Source organism: Propithecus coquereli, unplaced genomic scaffold, assembly GCF_000956105.1.
Source record: "Propithecus coquereli isolate 6110/MARCELLA unplaced genomic scaffold, Pcoq_1.0 Scaffold111, whole genome shotgun sequence".
In the NCBI taxonomy this organism is placed as follows: Eukaryota; Metazoa; Chordata; class Mammalia; order Primates; family Indriidae; genus Propithecus; species Propithecus coquereli.
In genome coordinates, this window is record NW_012135081.1 from 7315376 (window position 1) to 7335385 (window position 20010).

The window sequence follows — 20010 nt, forward strand, 5'->3', positions numbered from 1 at the left end:
TTCTATTCCTGTCTTGGTCACTAAGTTGAGTGGCCTTGGTAGGTCACTTTCCCCTCTGAGCATGAGTTACTTCTTCTACGGAACTATCATTGGCTCCCAAGTATTCCAGTGCATCAGAATCATTTAGGGCCTTTTTAAAAATACATATTTCTGGGCTCTATTCCAGGCCTACTGAATCAGATTTGCTAACATCGGATCAGGAATCTGTATTTTTAATTAACTGGGTGATTGTGATGTACAGCCAAGTTTGGCAGCTACTGGATGATGACCTCCGGGGTCCCTTGCAGTTTTAAAACTTTGTTTTTTGATTTTTGTTCCTTCTATCACTGTTTGTCCTCTCTTCTACTAGATACGGTGCTAAAACAAAACAAAACACAAAATAAACAATTGAAAAAAAACAAGACCATGGTTTAATCATCTTTATGTCCCCCCAGCATATACACAGTGCCTGGTAGGTAGTAGGCATTCAATCATTTTTTGAAGACTTAATCAATGGTGATTAAATAAATGAATGTTATTTCATGTGGTTCCCAATCAGCTATGGATAGAGAAATCTAAAGAGAGAAAATATTTTAAACTTTTGTTCTGATACAACCTTGTCCCTCCTTGTCTGGCCTACTGCATAACGGGTTAGTGCACATTGAGAGACCCATAGGAAGGCGGTGGAGATTCCGCTGGGGGCTGGATTATCCCACTGTGCTTCCCAGTGGCAGTGACAACTGAGAGGGGCTCATGATTCAGCAGGAGATGGTTTCCTTCTCCTTAACTTTCCAGGCCCAGAAAAAGCCATATCCTGACTGGGTGATGGATGTCCTTGGGGCCACGCTGTAGGTCTCTGATCCCGCAAAGGCCACCTCAGATTTCTAAGGGGCCCCAGCGGGTGGGGAGAGGCACTCACCTTCTGCTAGAAGTTACCAGTAGCTTCACCAGCCGTGAGTCGCAGCCGAGCAAATTGTCTTTTGCAGCCAGTACCCTCAGGATGTCTGATTCCACCTCTTATGACCCCACAGTCCTTTCTCCCACTCCCTCCGCTACACTCCACCGACCGCCCCTTGAGCCTCCCCAGCTCAGACGCTGTCCGCTGGCCTTGGAAGGTACCGGCTCAGGATGAAATCTGTTACACGGGTGGGCAACTTAGCCAAGGGGATGTAGAGGAGTTTGGCGTCCAGGCCAGGGTTGTAGCGGATCCGGGGACTCCGGGAAACAATAGCGTGCTCCATGCTGTTAGTGACATCACTGATTCTTGGCTCTGCCAGCCTCATCATGTTTGTTAACTTCTCAGTATCTGTTTGAGGGTACGAGGGAACAAATGAAAGGCTCTGTTATTCTTTATAAAGATAGTTTCTTCTGAATTCCATCCAAGCTCCTTTTCCATCAGATCCCTGATCTAATATTTCTGGAAGGTCTGCCACAACCTCCAGGTTGTCCTGTACACAAACACCCATTTATAAAATTATTACCAATAATCTTATTTCCTCTTCCTGAATTCAACAATTGTGCTTTGAATTCCTACTATTGTATTAGACTAGCGGGTACAGTTCTTCTCATAACTGTGCCACTCATTAGTTGTATGACCTTGTGCTTAAACTTCCCTTCTCTGTAAAATGGGGATAATACCTGCCCTGGAGAATAACAAAGATGATTAATAGCAAAGCAGACAGTGAGGAAGGACAGGATAGAAAACACACGTATATAAGTGCAAAAAAATTGAAATGAAGGAAGTAAAAATATTGTGTGGCTGGTGGGATTCCTAGCTACTGGAGGCTTTTTTTTCTTCATCTATGTACTGCCTAGAGTTCCCAAATTTTCTACAAAAGCGTGCAGCAGAAAATATTATTAAAAAATATTAATACTACCCTTTCCCTTGGTCATAAGGCCATTGTGGGCTCAAATGATCTAAGGCACACACAGGCATCTTCTAGGGCTCTAACCAATGTGAGGGGCTGTTTTGCTTGCACTGTGCACACAGGTGCGAAGATGGGTGCAGGGCACCTGGTTGGTATCAAATATAAGTCTGCCAAAGCTCACAACACAAACAGGAGACAGGCCACACTATGCCCTTACTGGCCCTCATCTGCATCCTTGCCCCAGGAATCTGGGACAGGAGTGGGCTGGTGGGATTCATGCTTCAATGAGAGCCCCAAGGACTCCAGACAAAATGGTGCCTGCAAGTCAGACTTCCCTGAGGGGAACAATGGTCCAGGCAGGCAGAGAATTCACCCCCTTGGGGTCAGGACCAAGTGGGTGTTTGGTGAGGGCAGAGCAGTGTCACTGAAGTCCCCTTCACTCCAGACTCTAAGAAATTCCCTTTCTGTTTCCTGGAGAGAAAACTGCTGTGGGGAAAAAGCCAAATCACATTTTGGAGTTCCCAAAAGAGCCATGCTAGCTTAAAGCCAGACTGTGTGTAGAGTAATAATGTCCTGGGAAGACACACCCTGTCCTCTGACCTCAAGCCTGGGGTGGAGTCCACCACCAATGGGACTAAGGCAGGCAGGTGAGTGTCAAAAGAATTGTTCCGGGTGCTCAGGGCTACGCGCTTCCCTCAGAGCCAGGGAGCGTGTGCGGGCGGTGGAGGTGGGGGAGGCTGACACGATGAGATGGGTTGGGGACTGGGCTCTGATAGGTGGGCTAGAAGATGCTACCCCAGACATGGGAAGCGGCATGAGGCACATCCTTTCATTGTTCTTGCAAATATTTACTAGCTGCTCTTCAGTGCTGGCACCCTGCTAGGCATGGAGTGGGAAGAAGGACAGAAGTACCCATTGAGCCCTGTCACTCTCCTCTACAGTCAGACAGGAAGAACGTGGGCTTTGGCTTTGGGCATCTAGGAAACCGTTTTTGATACAGCAAGAATTAAGCAAGATAAAGTCTATAAAGTATCAAGGACCAGTCTTTGGCACGTTGCAAGAGCCCAGTAGGTTAGTTGCTGTCCCCTTCTCCTTTGCCAGGGTCAAGTCCTGGGCTTCTGAAGTAGACCCTTCCCAAGAAGAAAGAGGGACTGAAAGGAGAATTTTTGAGGGCCTTCACAGCAGAGTTGAGACAAAAAAAGAAACTTGACCAGGTGCCTGGGCTTCTCCCGAGCAATGCTGAGCATTAACTCGAGGTCTGTTAGTATCATACCAGAGTACTACACTGCGCATGCATCTGCCTTGCTGATGCTGCATGCCACTTCTTTGGGACCGTGTCCACATCGGTTGCTATTAATTAGCCATTTCCAATATGGTTCTATTTTGGGTGCAATTAAAAATGACTGCAAGAACCCTGGGGCCTGGTCCTGGGCTTTATAAGCCAGGTTGGCCACAGCAGCTTGCTGGAGTTTGTGTCCAGTGGTGCAGTATGACCACCCCTAAATGTTTCTCCAGGCTGTCGCACAGCCCCTCCCTCCCACAACCACCACGACTTGTAACTTCAAGTCTTTACCGTTCCTTCACTGGGTTTCTGCAATGGCCTCCCAGCTGGCCTCTTGATCCTTCCCACAGTGATACAAATCTGGTTAGTCATTTGAGAACCATTTAAAAGTCTCTCCAGTGACTTCAGAATAAGGTCCATACTCTTCGGTGTAGCCATCAAAGCCATGTATAACCCGATCCCTCTATCTCTCCCCATCTTAATCCCCACCACAGCCCCTTCACACTTCACTCTTGCCAGACCAGCGATAGTAACAATGGCTAAGGTGCATTGAACTCTCACTGTAGTTGAGCTGAGCTGAGTACTTTGCACTTCTTTTTTTGTTGTTGTTTATTTTCTGAGATAGAGTCTCACTCTGTTGCCCGGGCTAGAGTGCCGTGGCATTAGCCTAGCTCACAGTAACCTCCAACTCCTGTGCTCAAGCGATCTTCCTGCCTCAGCCTCCCGAGTAGCTGGGACTACAGGCATGTGCCACCGTGCCTGGCTAATTTTTTTTTTTTTGAGACAGAGTCTCACTTTGTTGCCCTGGCTAGAGTGCCGTGGCGTCAGCCTAGCTCACAGCAACCTCAAACTCCTGTGCTCAAGCGATCTTCCTGCCTCAGCCTCCCGAGTAGCTGGGACTACAGGCATGTGCCACCGTGCCTGGCTAATTTTTTTTTTTTTGAGACAGAGTCTCACTTTGTTGCCCTGGCTAGAGTGCCGTGGCGTCAGCCTAGCTCACAGCAACCTCAAACTCCTGGGCTCAAGCGATCCTCCTGCCTCAGCCTCCCAAGTAGCTGGGACTACAGGCATGCACCACTACGCCTGGCTGATTTTTTTTATATTTTTAGTTGCTTGGCTAATTTCTTTCCATTTTTAGTAGAGACAGGGTCTCGCTCTTGCTGAGGCTGGGCTCGAACTCCTGACCTCAAGTGATCCTCCCGCCTTGGCCTCCCAGAATGCTAGGATTACAGGTGTGAGCCACTGTGCCCGGCCAATACTCTGCATTTTTGCATGTTTTTAAAATTTTCCTAGCATTCTGTGAGAGAGGAATCATACTTTTTTCTTTTTCTTCTTTTTTTTCAGAGGCAAGGTTGCCCAGGCTGGAGTGCAGTGGTGTGATCATAGCTTGACATAACCTCAAACACTTGGGCTCAAGCGATCCTCTCACCTAAGCCTCCCAAGTAGCTGGGACTACAGGTGCACACCACCGTACCCAGGTAATTAAAATTTTTTTTTTTTTTTTGCAGAGACAGAGCCTCTCTATGTTGCTGAGGCTGGTCTAGAACTCTTGGCCTCAAATGATCCTCCCACCTTGGCCTCCCAAAGTGCTGGGATTACAGGTGTGAGCCACCACCCATCCTTTTTCTTCTTTTTAATCAGAGACAGGGTCTTGCTTTGTCACCCTGACTAGAGTGCAGTGGCGTCAACATAGCTCATTGCAGCCTCGAACTCCTGGGCTCAAGCAATCCTCCCACTTCAGCTGGGATTACAGGGGAATTATACTTTACAAACGGAAGTTTAGAAAGTTGTGTAACATGATTAAAGGGACCATTGGAATCCAAGCCCTGAATCCACACTGCCTCCAAAACATACAACACTAAGTCAGGTCTCCAAAAGCATTGCTCATGTTCTTTCTTCTTTGCAAAACACCCGCCATCTCTTTCCATTTTGGTGAACTCCTATTCATCCTTCAAAACTCACTAAGGCATTGTCACCTCTGTGAGGCTTTTGTGAGAGCAGATTTAAGTCTCTGTACTGTTGCTTTGGTTTGTATGCATGTCGTTATTGCACAATTCTCCATGTGGTGTTGTATGTCCTTTTCGACCTCCTCTACTAGATTCCTGGAGACTTTGTCTCATCTCTGTATCCCAGTAAATACTAGGTAACCGAAGTGAAAATTAGAGTATAAACATTTGGGAAAATGTTTTATCTAAAGATACTTGACATCTGCCTGAAAATTTTCCTCTGAAATTATGGTGTGGACTACAGATGAATCAGCATACGGTATTTTATAAACCCACAATCCTTAACTATTCTTCAGTATAAAAATACTAGCTTTTTGACAAGTGGTTTTCAGAGGAAGTTTGCCTTTATACGTATACATATTCTTTTTTTCTTTTTCTTTTTCTCTTTTTTAGAGACAGGGTCTTGCTCTGTCACCCAGGCTGGAGTGCAGTGGTGCAATCATAGCTCACTGCAGCCCAGAACTCCTGGGCTCAAGCGAGCCTCCCACCTCAGCCTCCTGAGTAGCTAGGACTATAGGCATGTGTCACTAAGCCTGACTAAGGTTTTAAAAAATTCCTTGTAAGAGATGGGGTCTTGCTCTGTTGCCCAGGCTGGTCTCAAGCTCCTGTCCTCAAGCAGTCCTCCCGCCTTGGTCTCCCAAAATGTTGGGATTACAGGCAAGAGCCACCACACACGGCCTCTTTCTCAGGCTGCACTAAAGACTCTCACTGCGTTGATTACTTACTTAGAAAATGACTTTGTGAAGTTTCCAGACACTGACTGAGTCTGTTTCACTCTAGCCTCATAGGAACTCCATAAATAATTTCAACTACTCTTTGCTGAGGGAGTTTTAGAGCGATCACACGGGGGATATACATTATTCCCCCTGCCTGCTAACATCTACTCCCCTTGTTCCCAGCAGCTGCCAATTTCCCTTCAGGGATCCATGCCTCTCCCATTCTGAGTCCTTTGGTTGGGGCAGAGCACATGACCCAGCCTGAGCCAACAAGACTTTCACATTCTCCTGGGCAGGCACAGTGATTGATTCAGGGCTGGGTATATCCTGGGCTCCTTCTGATTCAGCCACCAAAGGCCCTCTAAGTCAAAGTGAACTTTAGGACTTTATGGGGAGCTCCTGGAAAGGACTCTCCCTTTTTCCAGCAGACCTCACCCTAGGATGAGGTGAAGAGATGCTACAGCCATGTGACCCCCACAGGGCAGAGAGCTTGTGAGACTGGAGTCAATATAAAAGAAGCAGAGCCAAGACATAGGGTGAAACCAGGCTCTAATAACATCATTTGTGAGCTGGATCAGGCTGTACCTGAAGCCCATCTGGCTCAAATTTTTAGTCATGCGAGTTAAGAAATTCCTTTTCTTCCTGAATAATTTCGGTTGGATTTTCTGTCACTTGTTACTGACAAAGTCCCAGCTAAGGTAAATCCTCAGACATATTTTCTCCTCACAGAATTCTAACATGTCCACAACTAAAAGATTACTTTCTCTAAGGAATACTTCTCTGAATATTTTTCCCTGAGGCTTCCCTAAATCAATGAATGAATAATACCTCCATCCACCAGGTTCCTTGAGCTTTAAAACCTAGCACTTGTCTTTCAAGATTCTCTCTCCTTCAGCCCCAGTAGCAGCAGGTCTAACATACACCTGGCATCCATCAACTTCTTTCGAACTTCTCTACCTTCTTTCCAGTCCAAACCACTGGCTGGTCTAGCCTAGGACAGTGCAGCAACCAAAATGGTCTTTTCTTTTTTTTTTTTTTGAGACAGAGTCTTGCTTTTGTTGCCCGGGCTAGAGTGAGTGCCATGGTGTCAGCCTAGCTCACAGCAACCTCAAACTCCTGGGCTCAAGCGATCCTCCTGCCTCAGTCTCTCGAATAGCTGGGATTACAGGCGGGAGCCACCATGCCTGGCTAATTTTTTATTTCTATTTTTAGTTGACTTGCTAATTTTTTCTATTTTTAGTAGAGACGGGGTCTCGCTCTGCTCAGAGCTGGTCTCAAACTCCTGAGCTCAAGCGATCCTCCCGCCTCTGCCTCCCAGAGTGCTAGGATTACAGGCGTGAGGCACCACGCCCAGCCTAAAGTGGTCTTTTCTAATCACAAATCAGATCACATCCTTAATTGTTGGTATGCTTTGATGCTCTAATTTATCCTGTGCCCCCTCCAGCCCTCCCCCATTGCTCCCCACCCTCTGGTTTCTTTAAAATTCCTCAAAAAGTTTCCTACCTCAGAGCCTTCCTACAAAAAAAGTCCCTGCCTATCCCCCCTTTGCCCTTTCCACCTCACTCTTATTCTTTCTCAGAGTCAACTCAGAGAAGCTTTCTCCCACTCCACAATCTGAACTGGGGCTCTTACTCCCAGCCCCGCTCTTCTTTCATAGCCCCATGTTTCTAGTCCATGGCACTCTCAGTGCCTGGCACATGGTGACCTCACAATAAAACATGTATTAAATGAAGAAATGGCTGTCTTGTTTTTTATGTCATGGCATTATACATATGACGTTCGGGAGACCACTTCTGCAACACAAAGTTTTTGGGCAAAATGGTAAACAGCTATCATGCCCTGTCTCTACCCTCCCAAAACACCTAAGGTTCACAGGACGCCTTTAGCTCAGGGACAGAAGGGGAGCGCCTAGAGACCCTCCCTTTTAAATACCCACATGCTCATTTTCTTCTTTATTTAACGAGCACTCAGAGTGTGCAAGATACTTCACACACATTAATCCTCGTAGCAATCCTGTGAGGTAGGCACTATCATCAGCTCCATTTTAGAGACGAGAAAACTGAGGCATAGGGGACTAGGTAATATGTCCAAAGTCTTCTAGCTGGTCAGTGGCAGAGCAAGGATTTGAACTCAGGCAGTCTGGCTCCAGCAGCCATGCTCTTAGTCACGTTTGCAGACTCATCTCAGCGCATTTTCACTGGATTCACTTGCATAATGATGCTTTGGGAGCAGGTGCCAGGAGTGGACAGCATCTCTTACCTCCCCCATCTCCCCAGCAGCCACAATTTTGCCACTGGGTCTCTATTCTCAAACCCCAGCTCTGCCACTAGCTGTGTGTCCTTGGGCCCCGAACCCCTCTGAGCCTCTGTTTCAACACCTATAAATTGAAAGCTGGTCAGTGACCCCCGAGACCCATGCCCAGGAACTCACAGATGCGGAAGTACTCCTCCCCATAGCTCTCCCGGGTCTCCTGAGGCAGCCGCTCCCACAGCTTGCGAAAGCGCTGCTCCAGGCTCTCCTTGCCCAGAATGGATGTCCGGTAGTTCCCGGGCTCAATGATGCTGACCTTCACTCCAAAGTAGTGGAGCTCACGCCTGGGAAAGAAGAGTTGCACTCAGTCTGGGCCCCAAGATAATGGTCATCAGTGAGAGTCACCTCTGGAGGGGCCTGTCTCCCCAGGAACCTGGAGATACTTCTTCACCCTTGCACTGGGCCAGGGCATTGCAAATTCATGCAAATAAGCCCTTCCTTAGGGCCTCGGCCCTTTCCCAAACTGGCCCAGCAGTCTCTGGGCAATTTGCATCAGGCGAAGCCAGAGGGGAAGAAGACAAGAGAGAATCTAGGCCAAGGTCTTGCCTTCTACCAGGCCTCTCCCACCCTCAGCCCCACACCCAACACCCACATGGCAAAAGGAGTGAGGGGTCTACACAAAGGCCTGTATCCTCTGCTGCCCCAAGCCTAACTGTATATTTGGGGCCTCTCCCTCCTACTCCCACAGGGCCAAATAGGGTTTCCCCTGCTCTGGGGAAGCTCAAGGGAAGGCCCACTGGACCCCTCCTATTTCCACACCACAACTTCTCCTCATCCCTTCTTCTCTTGGTCCTTGGCGAAGGCCCCTTGAGGTCTAACTTTTCTTCTGCTACTGTTTTATTTTTAGCTTCCTCCATGCAGGACTCCCCTGCCCACACACTGTCACCCCAGCCCTCTCTTCCTGGGGTGAATCCCCTGGGATTCCCACCCACAGTGGTTTGATACCAGGGACCAGTCACCTGATGCTGTCAGAGAAGGCCTCAACGCCAAACTTGGAGACGCAGTAGCCACCACCAATGACAGCGACACGACCACCAGAGCTGGACATGTTGACGACCCTGCCGCGGGCTCTCTTGACCATGGGCAGCATGTGAAGGGTCACTTCGATCAGTCCCACCAGGTTCACATTGATCACCTTCACAAAGTCCTCCTTGGTCATCCATTCACTGGGCCCACCGGGCAGGCCCACACCAGCATTGTTCACCAGTGCCCAGAGGCCTGGGGGCAAGATAGAGGGAGAGAGAACCACACAAAAATCAGCAGCGTCTCTGGGAAAGCACCAGGGTCGACTCTGCATCAGCTCAGGGCCACCAAGGGTGATTGGACAGGTGCACAAGACACAAAACTGCCGGGCCTGGGGCCTGGGGTGGGGAGCTATAACAGCCTGAAGGAAGATGTGCCTTTTACTGATTAGTTTTCCCCAGAAGGCTCTTTTTCCTGATTCACAGAAAGGCTGCAAGCTACCTGGGGCTCTGTAGCAGCCACAATCCAGGCTTTAGCTAACAGTACCTAAACTACTACCTCTGGGATAAGAGATATCATTCTTATAGCAATGGATTAATGTTAGGATTCCTTCCCCTGTCACGCTTCCCCTCCCTATTCACCTCAGTGTAACCAACTGCATTTCTCACATGCACACTTCATTCATTCATGCATTTACTCTGTGCTAATCACAGAGCAAAGGAGACAGAAAATGAACGACACAGGGTCTTATCCTGCAAGGAGCTCACAAACCAGAGAGTAAATAATAATAATTATAAATAAATATATAAAACATTTAAATAAAATACTTACGGAAACATGTGATAAGGGCTCTGTTCGAGATATTTAAATGGTATAAATGGAGAAAAATGATGCCAAGTGTTGTCATTCCACTCTGCAGGGGCCCAGGGTTGAAGAGCCTCAGTTCCAGTCCTGTCCAGCCTTGGACAAGTCACTTCCTCTCCCTGGGCGTCCCTCCCCTGCCCCCCAGTTCCCAGTGCTTCTTAGACCAAGGACTTTGCCCAGGGGCCTAGGCAGAATAATGGTCCCCTAAAAATATTCCCACCCTAATCTCTGGAATCTGTGAACATGGTGGACTGCATGGGAAAGGGAAATTAAGATTGTAGACAGAACGAAGGTTGCTAATCAGCTGACTGCTAAGTGGGAGAGATTATCCTGGATTAGCCTGGTGAGCCCGATATAATCGCAAAGGTCCTTTTAAGGGGAAGAAAGAGGCAGAAATCAGAGAACTGGAAAAAGCATGGAAAGGACTCAGCTCGACCTTGCTGGCCTTGTAGTTGGAGGAAGTGGGCCACCAGCCAAGGAATGTGGCCACCTCTATAAACTGGAAAAGGCAAGGAAATGGATTCTCCCCTAAGGCATCCAGAAGAAACCACAGCTCTGCTGACACCTTGATTTTAGCCCAGTGAGACCCATTTGGGATTTCTCTCCTCCAGAACTAAAGGATAATAACTACGTGTTGCTGTGAACCACTACATTTGTGTTAATTTGTTACGGCAGCAACAGGAAACTCATATACCCAGTGAATCATTAATTCAGGTGGCTCAAGGATGAATGTAGGGTGCTGGCCAAGGCAGCCTCTTGAAGAAAGAGGCTCACTCTTGCTGAATTATTCAATAATTAGTTCATTCGACAAATGTTTATTGAGCATCAAAGTGCCAGACACTATTCCACGCACTAAATGCAGTAAATAAAAGAGACAAAAAGCCCTGCCCCCAGGAAGCCTTATTCTAGGAGAGGAAACAGACAATAAATAATAATAATAAGTAAAATATATTATATGTTGAATAGTCGTAAGTGCTAAGGAGAGAACTAAAGCAAGGAGTTACTGTCTGGCTCCTCCTGGCTCCAGGGCTCTGCTGCCTACCCCTATGCGCAGATCTCAGACTAGTTCCTGTAGGAGTGAGGACTTCCCCCAGGCTGCTGCAACCCAGCCATCCTGTTCCTCCTGTTCCTGCACCCACACCCTGTGTGCTGGAAGTTTGTGGGGCAGGTCCCTGTGCAGTCCTGGTCCAGCCCCAGTCCACAGCCTCCTTTCCCAGTAGAATCAGCCACTCTGACACAGACACTTGTCCTGAAGTGAAACCAACATCTACTGTGATGTCAAGAAGAACTCTCTCTCTCCCCTGCCTGCCACAGTTAAGGAGAGCAAATGCATCCACTCCTGGGATGCAACCTCCCACCCCTTCCACCTCCCACTGGTCTAATCCCAACAAGAAATGAGTTTTGTATTTCTATAGGAGTTGATGGTTAGGATTCCTGAAGTCTCAGAGAGGCACCTCCATCTTTAGAGGTTTGGACATACAGTACACATCTTCCCTCCCTCACCTCCTATGTTAACCTCTTCCCTGTTCCTCTGAGTTTCCAGGAGAGAAAACTTCCTTGGGAAATCACCCCCTCATGTGAACAGGCCAAACCATACAGTGGCTTCCAATACGACTGAGCCAGAGCCTCAACCCCTTTCCCCACATCACCTCTCTCATCCCAGGTGGACATCATGTCAGACGCTTTAGGGGAGAGAGAGAGAGAGAAAGAAGGAGATATGGAGAGAGCCAAAGAATGCAATTCGCCCCACCTTGCTCGCCCACTTGGTCCCTCACCCACTGGGCTGCCGCCTGGATGCTCTCAGTCTTGGTGACATCCAGTAGGGTGGTCTGCAGCCGATAGGAGGTATCCTGCTGAAGTTTCTGGGCCCCCTCCTCAGTGAAGCAAGCAGCCAGCACCCGCATGCCCCGATCAACCAGCTGTCTGGCCAGCAGGTTCCCGAAGCCCGAGTCACAGCCCGTGATGAAGACATATTTCTCTGAGAGGTTGCGGACCAGATTGCAGTTCTTGAACCAGCGGTACATAAAGGAGAGGTCCGTGAGAGCCGCCATAGGGCAGGAGGAAAGTGATGGCCAGGAAGGACTGGGCTCAGGAGTCAGCAGGAAAGGCTGGTCCTCTGAGCCCCAGTCGGCAGTCTGTTGGAACCCACGGGGAAGAAGAGCTCTCCTCCCTGCCACTGCTTGCAACAGATGCGGGGCCTCTGGGTGAGCCACTCTATAATTTTTATAGGTGGATGCATCACCATACCAATTAGCCCAGATGCAAGAAATTCAAGTCCAACCTGAAGCTTTGTCACCTCTGACAGTGCTGGTGGCTGCCTCCCTCTCTCCCCTTGCCCTGATGGGTAAAGGGGCCAAGAGTGGGAAAATCCCCAGTGGCAATGTTGGTGATGACAGGTGGCTCACCCCCTGGTGTAAGGGGAGTAAATGAGAAAGGAGGACTCAGCCTAGAGAGCCCCCCTGGAAACTCCCCATCCCAGCCCCAGCCCTGGCCCAGGGATCAAAATCATTTGTCATTAATACAGGCATGTAAATAAATTTAATTTTTATTTTCAGGGAAAAAAATTCATTAATGCAAAACAAACAAACAAAAAATTGGTTCTGTGCTTTCCAAACCCCAAGAGAAACAAGTTCCAGGTCAGCAGCTTTTTGGAATTCTTAGGTAAGTCTCCATCATGAAAGAGAATGAGAAACAAAGGATTTCCCCCAGGGTGGATGGGCCTGCATCGTCTGAGGCTAGAAGCAGCAGGGTCCTCCTATAGGGGAGGCTGGTGACGTGAGGCCCCAACTCCCCAAAAGTAGAAGGACCTGAGGGACTTGGGCCTGAAGCCTTCAGGGGGGACACTCGGGTCACCAGTGAGGAGTACCCAGCCAGATGATGCAGGGCTCATGTGCTCACAGGGCAGCAGAGGGAAGGGCCTGGGCAAAGTCCTTGGCTCTGGGAGGGAATGAGATATAGGAGGAGCAGAGAACTGGGGCCAGAGACTTAGAACATTCTCAGGGTCAGGACTTGGAGAAGAAGGAGAGATTCCAGGCAATTGGGCAAAGAACTGACAGAAAGGTAGGGGGGAAGGTAGTGAAGGAAAGGAAATGAGGAAACCAGACAAAGGTGTGAGTAGTGAGGGACCACACCCAGAACTGCATAAGATTCAGGGACAGAATGATGCTGGAGCCTAGTGTGCTTCCATGGATCAATCTCCAGCATCACTATTCCTCAGGAGCCTGGTCACCAGCCCATACCTTCTCACTTTAGAGGATCTGACACAGAAATGGGGCCACAGAGTTCCCTAGAGTGAAGGGACAAAGGATGCATCTCTGTACTCCACTATTTATCCAGTCTGGCCATCCCCAGAATCAGATAAAGCAGGTGTCACCTTGGGAAAGCCCAGCAGAGCTTGGCTGTTCTGTTCTAAGACAGTTTGGAGTGGGGTTTGGGGATGGTCAGACCATGGACCCATCCCTGAAGAGCAGACCCAAAGCCCATAGGGGAGGGAGGAGGGCAGGGGTGGAAGGCAAACCTTACTTCATGCCACCCTGTGGCAGAGCTTGTCCTACACTGGATCTGGGAAGCACCTCCCCGTCTCTGTTTGCCTCCTGGGTGAATGAACAGGGAAGCCTTAGCTGGGAGAAGTCAGACCATATCACTCAGGGGCTAAGCAGGCCCAGGAGCAGTGGGTATCCCAGTTCTTGAGGATACAGGTAAAATCCAGAGGTAGGCTCTGGACCTGGGTGGGGGTGACTCAGAACTGCCCCAATATAGGCCTGGGCCTAACTCAGCACCTCCTGGGCCACTCTGTTGACAGCTGGCCAAGGCAGTGTTCCCCTTGCCTGAAACTGAAAATACGGGCCACAGAAGTAGGAGTATGAAGCCTGTGGGACCATGTACAGGGCTCTTCCTCCCAGGGCTGGGAATGCCTCTCACTCTCACATGACAGGTCTCCATGCTGAGTTGGCACCTGAGGCCTGATGGGTCAGGTTGGTGGTTGCCCTCCCCATTCCCACCCCATGTGCACAGGTACATCTAGAGGAGGGAGCCCTCCTCTCCAGGCAATTTCCATCCTGTAGGAGGGTGTAGACTGTCCAGGCAAGGCATAGCTTGATACGGGGTACAGGAGGCAGAGCAGCTGTGGGCTGGCCCATTCACCCCAGTTGTTTCTGCCCTCCCAAAAGTGTGCATTCCTTAGGGTGGCATGTGGGCCCTGAGGTCAGAGACTTCAGTGATTGCCTAAGGAAATAAGATGCCAATATATGTGACTCGGTCTCCCTTCCTAAGCTGCAAATGTGTTTCTTTTCTCCTAATATCCCCAGACTCCTGCCTAATGTCCCAGGAAAAGCTTGGGGCAGATGTGAGGAGGGGGTGAGGAACACGACCCTGGAGACTTGAGAGCTCCCTCCCACCTCTCTATTTCCCACACTGTGACACATCACCCCTCATCCATCATGGCCAGAGGTGAGGACAGAGGAAGGACAGGTGACCTGCTAATATGAGACCTCTCACCCTCCACCCTATTTCTCTCCCTAGGACAAACACCCCTCACACAGCATCCAACCCCACCCAAACAAGTGCCACAGTCCTGGCTTCACAGGGCTTTGGCCGGCCTTTCGAGGCCCCAGGTGAGGATGGCGTCCACCAGGAAGGTGGGCATGTAGCTCATGGGGAGGTAGAGGAGCTTGGCATCCCAGCCAGCTGAGTAGCGGGTGCGGGGGTTGCAGGCGGTCAGCGCATGCTCCATGCAGTCCGTCACCAAGGACAGATTCTCGTTGCATATTGGCAAACGGTTTTTAGATAGTGCCTTGAAGTCTGTTCAGGATGAGAAAACAGCCTTAATGGAGTGGCACATCCCTCAGGTCCCATTTACAACTCTAAGTTAGGAGGGAAATTCCCAAGAATTCCTGGGCCCCATAGTGATGTGCCCCAAATCTAATTGATGCAGGTTCCCCAGGGAACAATAAGGCCCATCCTTGTCCCAGGAACAACTGGTCTGCACTAAGCCACCTCCTGCCTCTCATCCTGGGAATATCAGGACCACATAAGTTGAAGGTCTCTGCTAACAGAGTCTAAGCGTAGGAACACAAGCCCTCTCCAAACCCAGCTGGCCATGCAGGAGTCCATGGTATCTTCCCTCTCTGTCTTTAGTTTCCTCTTCAAAATAATGAAGGGACCAGGTGAGACAGTGGTTCCAATTGTGGTGAGCCTAGATTCCTTCTCTAGGTGACCTATTGACCACACGGCACCTTGGGAATGAGGCGGAAGGTCCCCATTTTGTGACGAGGCTGAACTTCCCTCTCCCCACTACCCGGCAGGAGGACAGACCCCTCATGGTGTTGGAGACATTAATCATGGTCCAAGGTTTAGTTCTCTCACTGTGCACAGTGCACTCACAGGATGCCAGAAACTTCTCGCCATAGGTCTCCTTGATCTCGGGTCGGGCCCGGTCCCACACCTCCTGAATGTGCAGCAAAACCCTCTCAGTATTGGTCATGTTCGTCTTGAAGGAACCAGGTTCAATTATAGCCACTTTTACCCCAAAGGGGGCGAGCTCTCTCCTGGGAGACAGACAGGCGGAAGGCAAGGAGTTCAGAGGTCTTGCAGGCGAACACAAAATACATATAAACCCAATGAAAATCTAACACAAGGTGGTGGTAGAATAAGCCAGAAAGCATGGCACGTTGGGAAGTGTAGCAGAAGACCAACAAAAATCATGACCATGGCATTGCCTGTGTATAGGGTTGACATATTTTACACACCAAGCTCACTAGCTCCAAATCCCCTGGCATCAGCTGCAAGGCACCACTGCTGGGCTATCTCCCCCATTCCCCTCACATCCAGGGCATCACCAGGATTCGCCCATTTCGCCTTCTATGCTTCTCAGTCCCCTTCCTCCCTCTGCTGCCCCAGTAAACTCTCTGGCCATCTCTCAGCGGGGCTACTGTGGCTGTCTTCTGGGGAGCATCCCTCTGCCTTCAGTCTCGGCTCCCCACACGCACAGCCATTCTGTTCCCTGCAGCCCGTGGGTGTCTAGATGCCCATTACACCAAGCAGTCACCCTCAGTATACCCCCGCCATGGGTTCCATGGCCAACAGTATGAAGTTTGGTAAGTGTCTGAGGCCAACAGGCCCCCACAGCCCACTCCTGCCCACCTGTCTAGCTCCTCACACCTGGACTGGCCTTGTCCTTTGGCCCAGGAAGACCCCGCAGCACGGGTGGTTGGCGAATACTCACCCTGGGCCGGGACTGATGCCGTCCTCTCATCAGGAGCCCTGCCCACTCCTCCTTAGCACACTGTCAGGTCCAGGTGTTCAGTTCTCAGTTCAGACCTCACAGCCAGGACCCTCCCCAAATCTGGGGGCTGCCACAGCCACCATGGTTGACTTGGTCACAACCCCATAAGGGTTGGCAACAATGGTTTTCTATCTTCTCTCCCTCCCCCTGTCAGCTATAGGGGTTTTTAGGTCAAGGAGCCAACCCTGCCTTCCTAGGGTGCGCTGATGCTGCACTCACACTAGTGCCCGCTGTTGTGTGTTGTGCCGAGTCAGAGGCCGCACCCACCCCTCAAGGGCTCCCTGCACCCGAGTATCTCAGTGGCTGCGGACACGGGCCCTGCAGCCAAATTCTCCCACTTCCACTCTGCTTCAGACATGTCCTGTGTGTGGACCCTCCTCAGAAGGCTCAGAAGGATGTGACATGATTTTTAGGCCTGGGGCCCCTCCATCTACCAGAACATGGACAGCAGATCCCAAGGAATGGCTGGCTAAAACCAGAAAGGGGTAGGGCCAAAAAGGCTGAGAGAGGGATCGCTGCTAAAAGTGTGATTAAATCAAACCCCTGTAAAATGGTCCCATAGAAGACCAGGGACAGGGGGACTCAGGCAGGGCCCGATCCCAGTGCAATACCTGAGGGAGTCTGAGAAGGCCTCCACGCCGTACTTGGAGATGCAGTAGCCACCACCTACAAGAGACAATCTACCTGCCATGCTGGAGACGTTGACCACGCGGCCCCTTGCCTTCCTCACTAAGGGCAGCAGGCTCAGAGTCACCTCGATCAGCCCCAGCAGGTTCACGTCCAGTATGGTCAAAAAGTCTTGTTTCGTCAACCACTCATTGGGGGCCAAGGGGCTGGAGATCCCAGCGTTATTGACCAGGCCCCAGAGTCCTAGGGACAGTGGGAAATTGAGAGAGCAACACTGTATTGTGTGTGTGCGGTGTGGACACAGCTGGGGTTCAAGTTCACATTCCAGTTGAGTTTATTTATAGAGTCAAGAAGAATGTGCTACTTGATATGGGGAAAAGAGTGAGGAGAGGAAATGAGGACGTGATGACTTAAGGGTGTCAGGGTTTGCATATTCTTCAAGCTATTAGAGGTTAGGGATCGTCCTTGTCATCTCTGCTCCCAGTGCCTGGAAAGCACCGTGCAATGAACCCAACTTTGTTAAGTGCATGGACAGAGTTTGAGAAAATAGAGTGAGTGCTCATCAAATATCTCATCAGGGGAGAGAGACAGAGACTGTAAAAGAGAAATTGGGTAAAAGAAGTCAAGGGAAAATCAGAGAAGAGAAAGGAAAAAAGGGAAAAGAAGACTAAAAAACCCCATGAATAATTGTTTATTCTGCCCTGGTTGGGAAAGACACACTTAAAATCCTAAGACTGGGGAGCATAGAGATTAGGCCTGCTTTGGTCATTAGGGGACAGGCTGTGATGCAATGATACATGGGGCAGACAGGGGAGGAGGCCTCAGGCCACTCCAGTGTCCAGATGGCACCCTTACCCCAGGCAGTGTCAACCTCTCCTTCCACCCTCCCCAAAGTCCACCCTTGACATGACCGCACGGCTCCCGAGACAACTTAGCTCTTGTGAAGATGATCTGCGAAATATTCAGGAACAAAGAAAGCATCCAAGATTTGAAATAGTCTGACTTCCCCACCTACAGACCCAAGGTCAGCAGGAGCAGGCTTTTCAGTGGGCCAGGGCCGGTGTGCAGTTAGACAGAGTTTAATGTAGGAATAGTGGAAAGAGAATAAGGCCTTGCAATATTAGTGCTTCCCCCACACAACACCTTTCGTGGCCTCCAACAAATGAGTATTCTGTGTTCCCATCATTTTACTTTACTTCAATAACGTTGCTAAGCATGTGAACAAACCTCATTACAGAATCTTTGCTGAGATGTTATTTATGCCAGGAAAGGTGGGAAACTAAGTTCAGCATCCAACAATATAGGACTGCTTAAATAAATTATATTCTCTCAGCATAAATATGCAGACATGCAATGTTACGTTTCAGGAGAGATTTGATGGTATAAAGCGCATTCCAGAACACGCGAGGCAGAGAGTAATTAACTCTGGAGGGTGCGATTACGGTGAATGTTGTTTTACCTTTATCCTCTATCCTACGTTTTCCTCAATGAGCATGTTTTACATTTCTAATCAGAAGAAAGAAATCCACGATCTCCCTTTTCACAGAAAGAACAGGCAGCATAATGTAGCAGAAGGACAGGAATTATCACTGAATATGTGATACGAGGTCCCTTCAGCGCTCTAAGCCTCCATCCTCATGAGTGAAGTGAGGACAGATAATCTCAGAGTCCTTGGGGGGACAAGTGTGAAGGAACCAATAAGAAATGCCGAGATCATGAGCCTGGTTCCAGCCTGGCCCAGGCCCCCACTGTCGCCTGCCAGGCTCAAGGTCTGGCTCAAGGGCCCAACCTTGTTCCAGAGAGTCGACCCTACACACAGGCTGTGCCTGCCCCTCGGACCCTGTGACTCAGACACAGGCACAGTAGGATTCTGCTCTGGAAAACGCGAAGCTCACAGACCTCGAAAATCCAAACGTCCTGGGAACCTTCCCAGTTAGCAGACAAAAGTTCCCCTTCCCAGAGAGAGACGAGAGAGACACAAAGAGGAATCTGGGGGGTACCTCTGTCTCCCACGCGTTCCTTCACCCACTGGGTGGCTGCAGTGATGCCGTCTGTCTTGGTGACGTCCAGAGTCACCGTCTCCAGCCTGTCTGACACCTGGGCCCTCAGCTCCTCGGCCGCATTCTCTGTCCTACACGCAGCCAGCACCCTAAAGCCGCGCATGTCCAGCTGTCTGGCCAGCAGGTTCCCGAAGCCAGAGCCACAGCCCGTGATGAAGACGTACTTGTCTCGGAGGTGGCTCACCACCCGCCTCTCCCGGTACCAGCGCACAAGGTAGTACAGGCCCACCAGGGCTGCCAAGTACAGCCACATGTCGTTGGGGAGACGGACACACACAGACTGGGGTACGAGGAGACTATGGCCAGTGTTTAGACAGGAGGAGTAAGGAACACAGAGGGTGGCAGATGGCAGGGAAGCCTTGAGGCACTCTGGCATGGAGCCCTCACTTTCCTCACCCCACCTCTCTGCTCTTGGCACTGCTGTTGCAAGTACTGATACGGACCCTTGAAAGACCTCAAGTCCTTCCCCATTAGAAAATATTATTGAACTGAGAAGTCATATATAAAACCATCCTCATATAGCCATGTAGTCTTTGACAAAGCAGACAAAAACATACACTGGGGACAAGAATCCTTATTCAATAAATGGTGCTGGGGAAACTGGATAGCCACATGTAGAAGACTGAATCAGGATCCACACCTTTCACCTCTCACCAAAATCAACTCACGCTGGGTAACAGGCTTAAACCTCAGGAGTGAAACTGTTAGAATTATAGTGGAAAATGTTGGAAATACTCTTCTAGACATTGCCTAGGCAAAGAATTTATGAAGAAGACTCCAAAGGCAATCACGGCGACAACCAAAATAAATAAACGGGACCCGATGAAATTAAAAAGCTCTGCACAGCCAAAGAAACTGTCAAAGAGCACACAGACAACCTACAGAATGGGAGAAAATTTTTGCATGCTACAAATCCGATAAAGGGCTGATAACTAGAATCTACTTAGAACTCAGGAAAATCAACAAGAAAAAATCAAACGACCCTATCAAAAAGTGGGCAAAGGACATGAAGAGAAACTTTTCAAAAGAAGACAGAATAATGGCCAAAAAAC

The 20010-nt window shown here is 49.6% G+C and overlaps 2 protein-coding genes across 2 annotated transcripts; both read right to left on the bottom strand.

The window, feature by feature from the left end:
• Positions 1–404: 404 nt before the first annotated feature.
• SDR9C7 (short chain dehydrogenase/reductase family 9C, member 7) lies at positions 405–12173 on the bottom strand. Its single transcript, XM_012651418.1, has 4 exons — positions 11739–12173; positions 9121–9379; positions 8282–8445; positions 405–1285 (listed from the first exon to the last, which is right to left on the bottom strand). Exons 1-4 carry the CDS (start codon positions 12037–12039, stop codon positions 1068–1070), a joined length of 942 nt encoding a protein of 313 aa, XP_012506872.1. The 5' UTR covers positions 12040–12173; the 3' UTR covers positions 405–1067.
• A 2394-nt stretch (positions 12174–14567) lies between these two features.
• On the bottom strand, positions 14568–19211 carry LOC105816088 (retinol dehydrogenase 16-like). The gene is made up of 4 exons (XM_012651406.1): positions 18899–19211; positions 16883–17141; positions 15371–15534; positions 14568–14788 (listed from the first exon to the last, which is right to left on the bottom strand). The coding sequence occupies exons 1-4, from the start codon at positions 19209–19211 to the stop codon at positions 14568–14570; spliced, it is 957 nt and encodes a 318-aa protein (XP_012506860.1).
• Between the last annotated feature and the right edge of the window lie 799 nt (positions 19212–20010).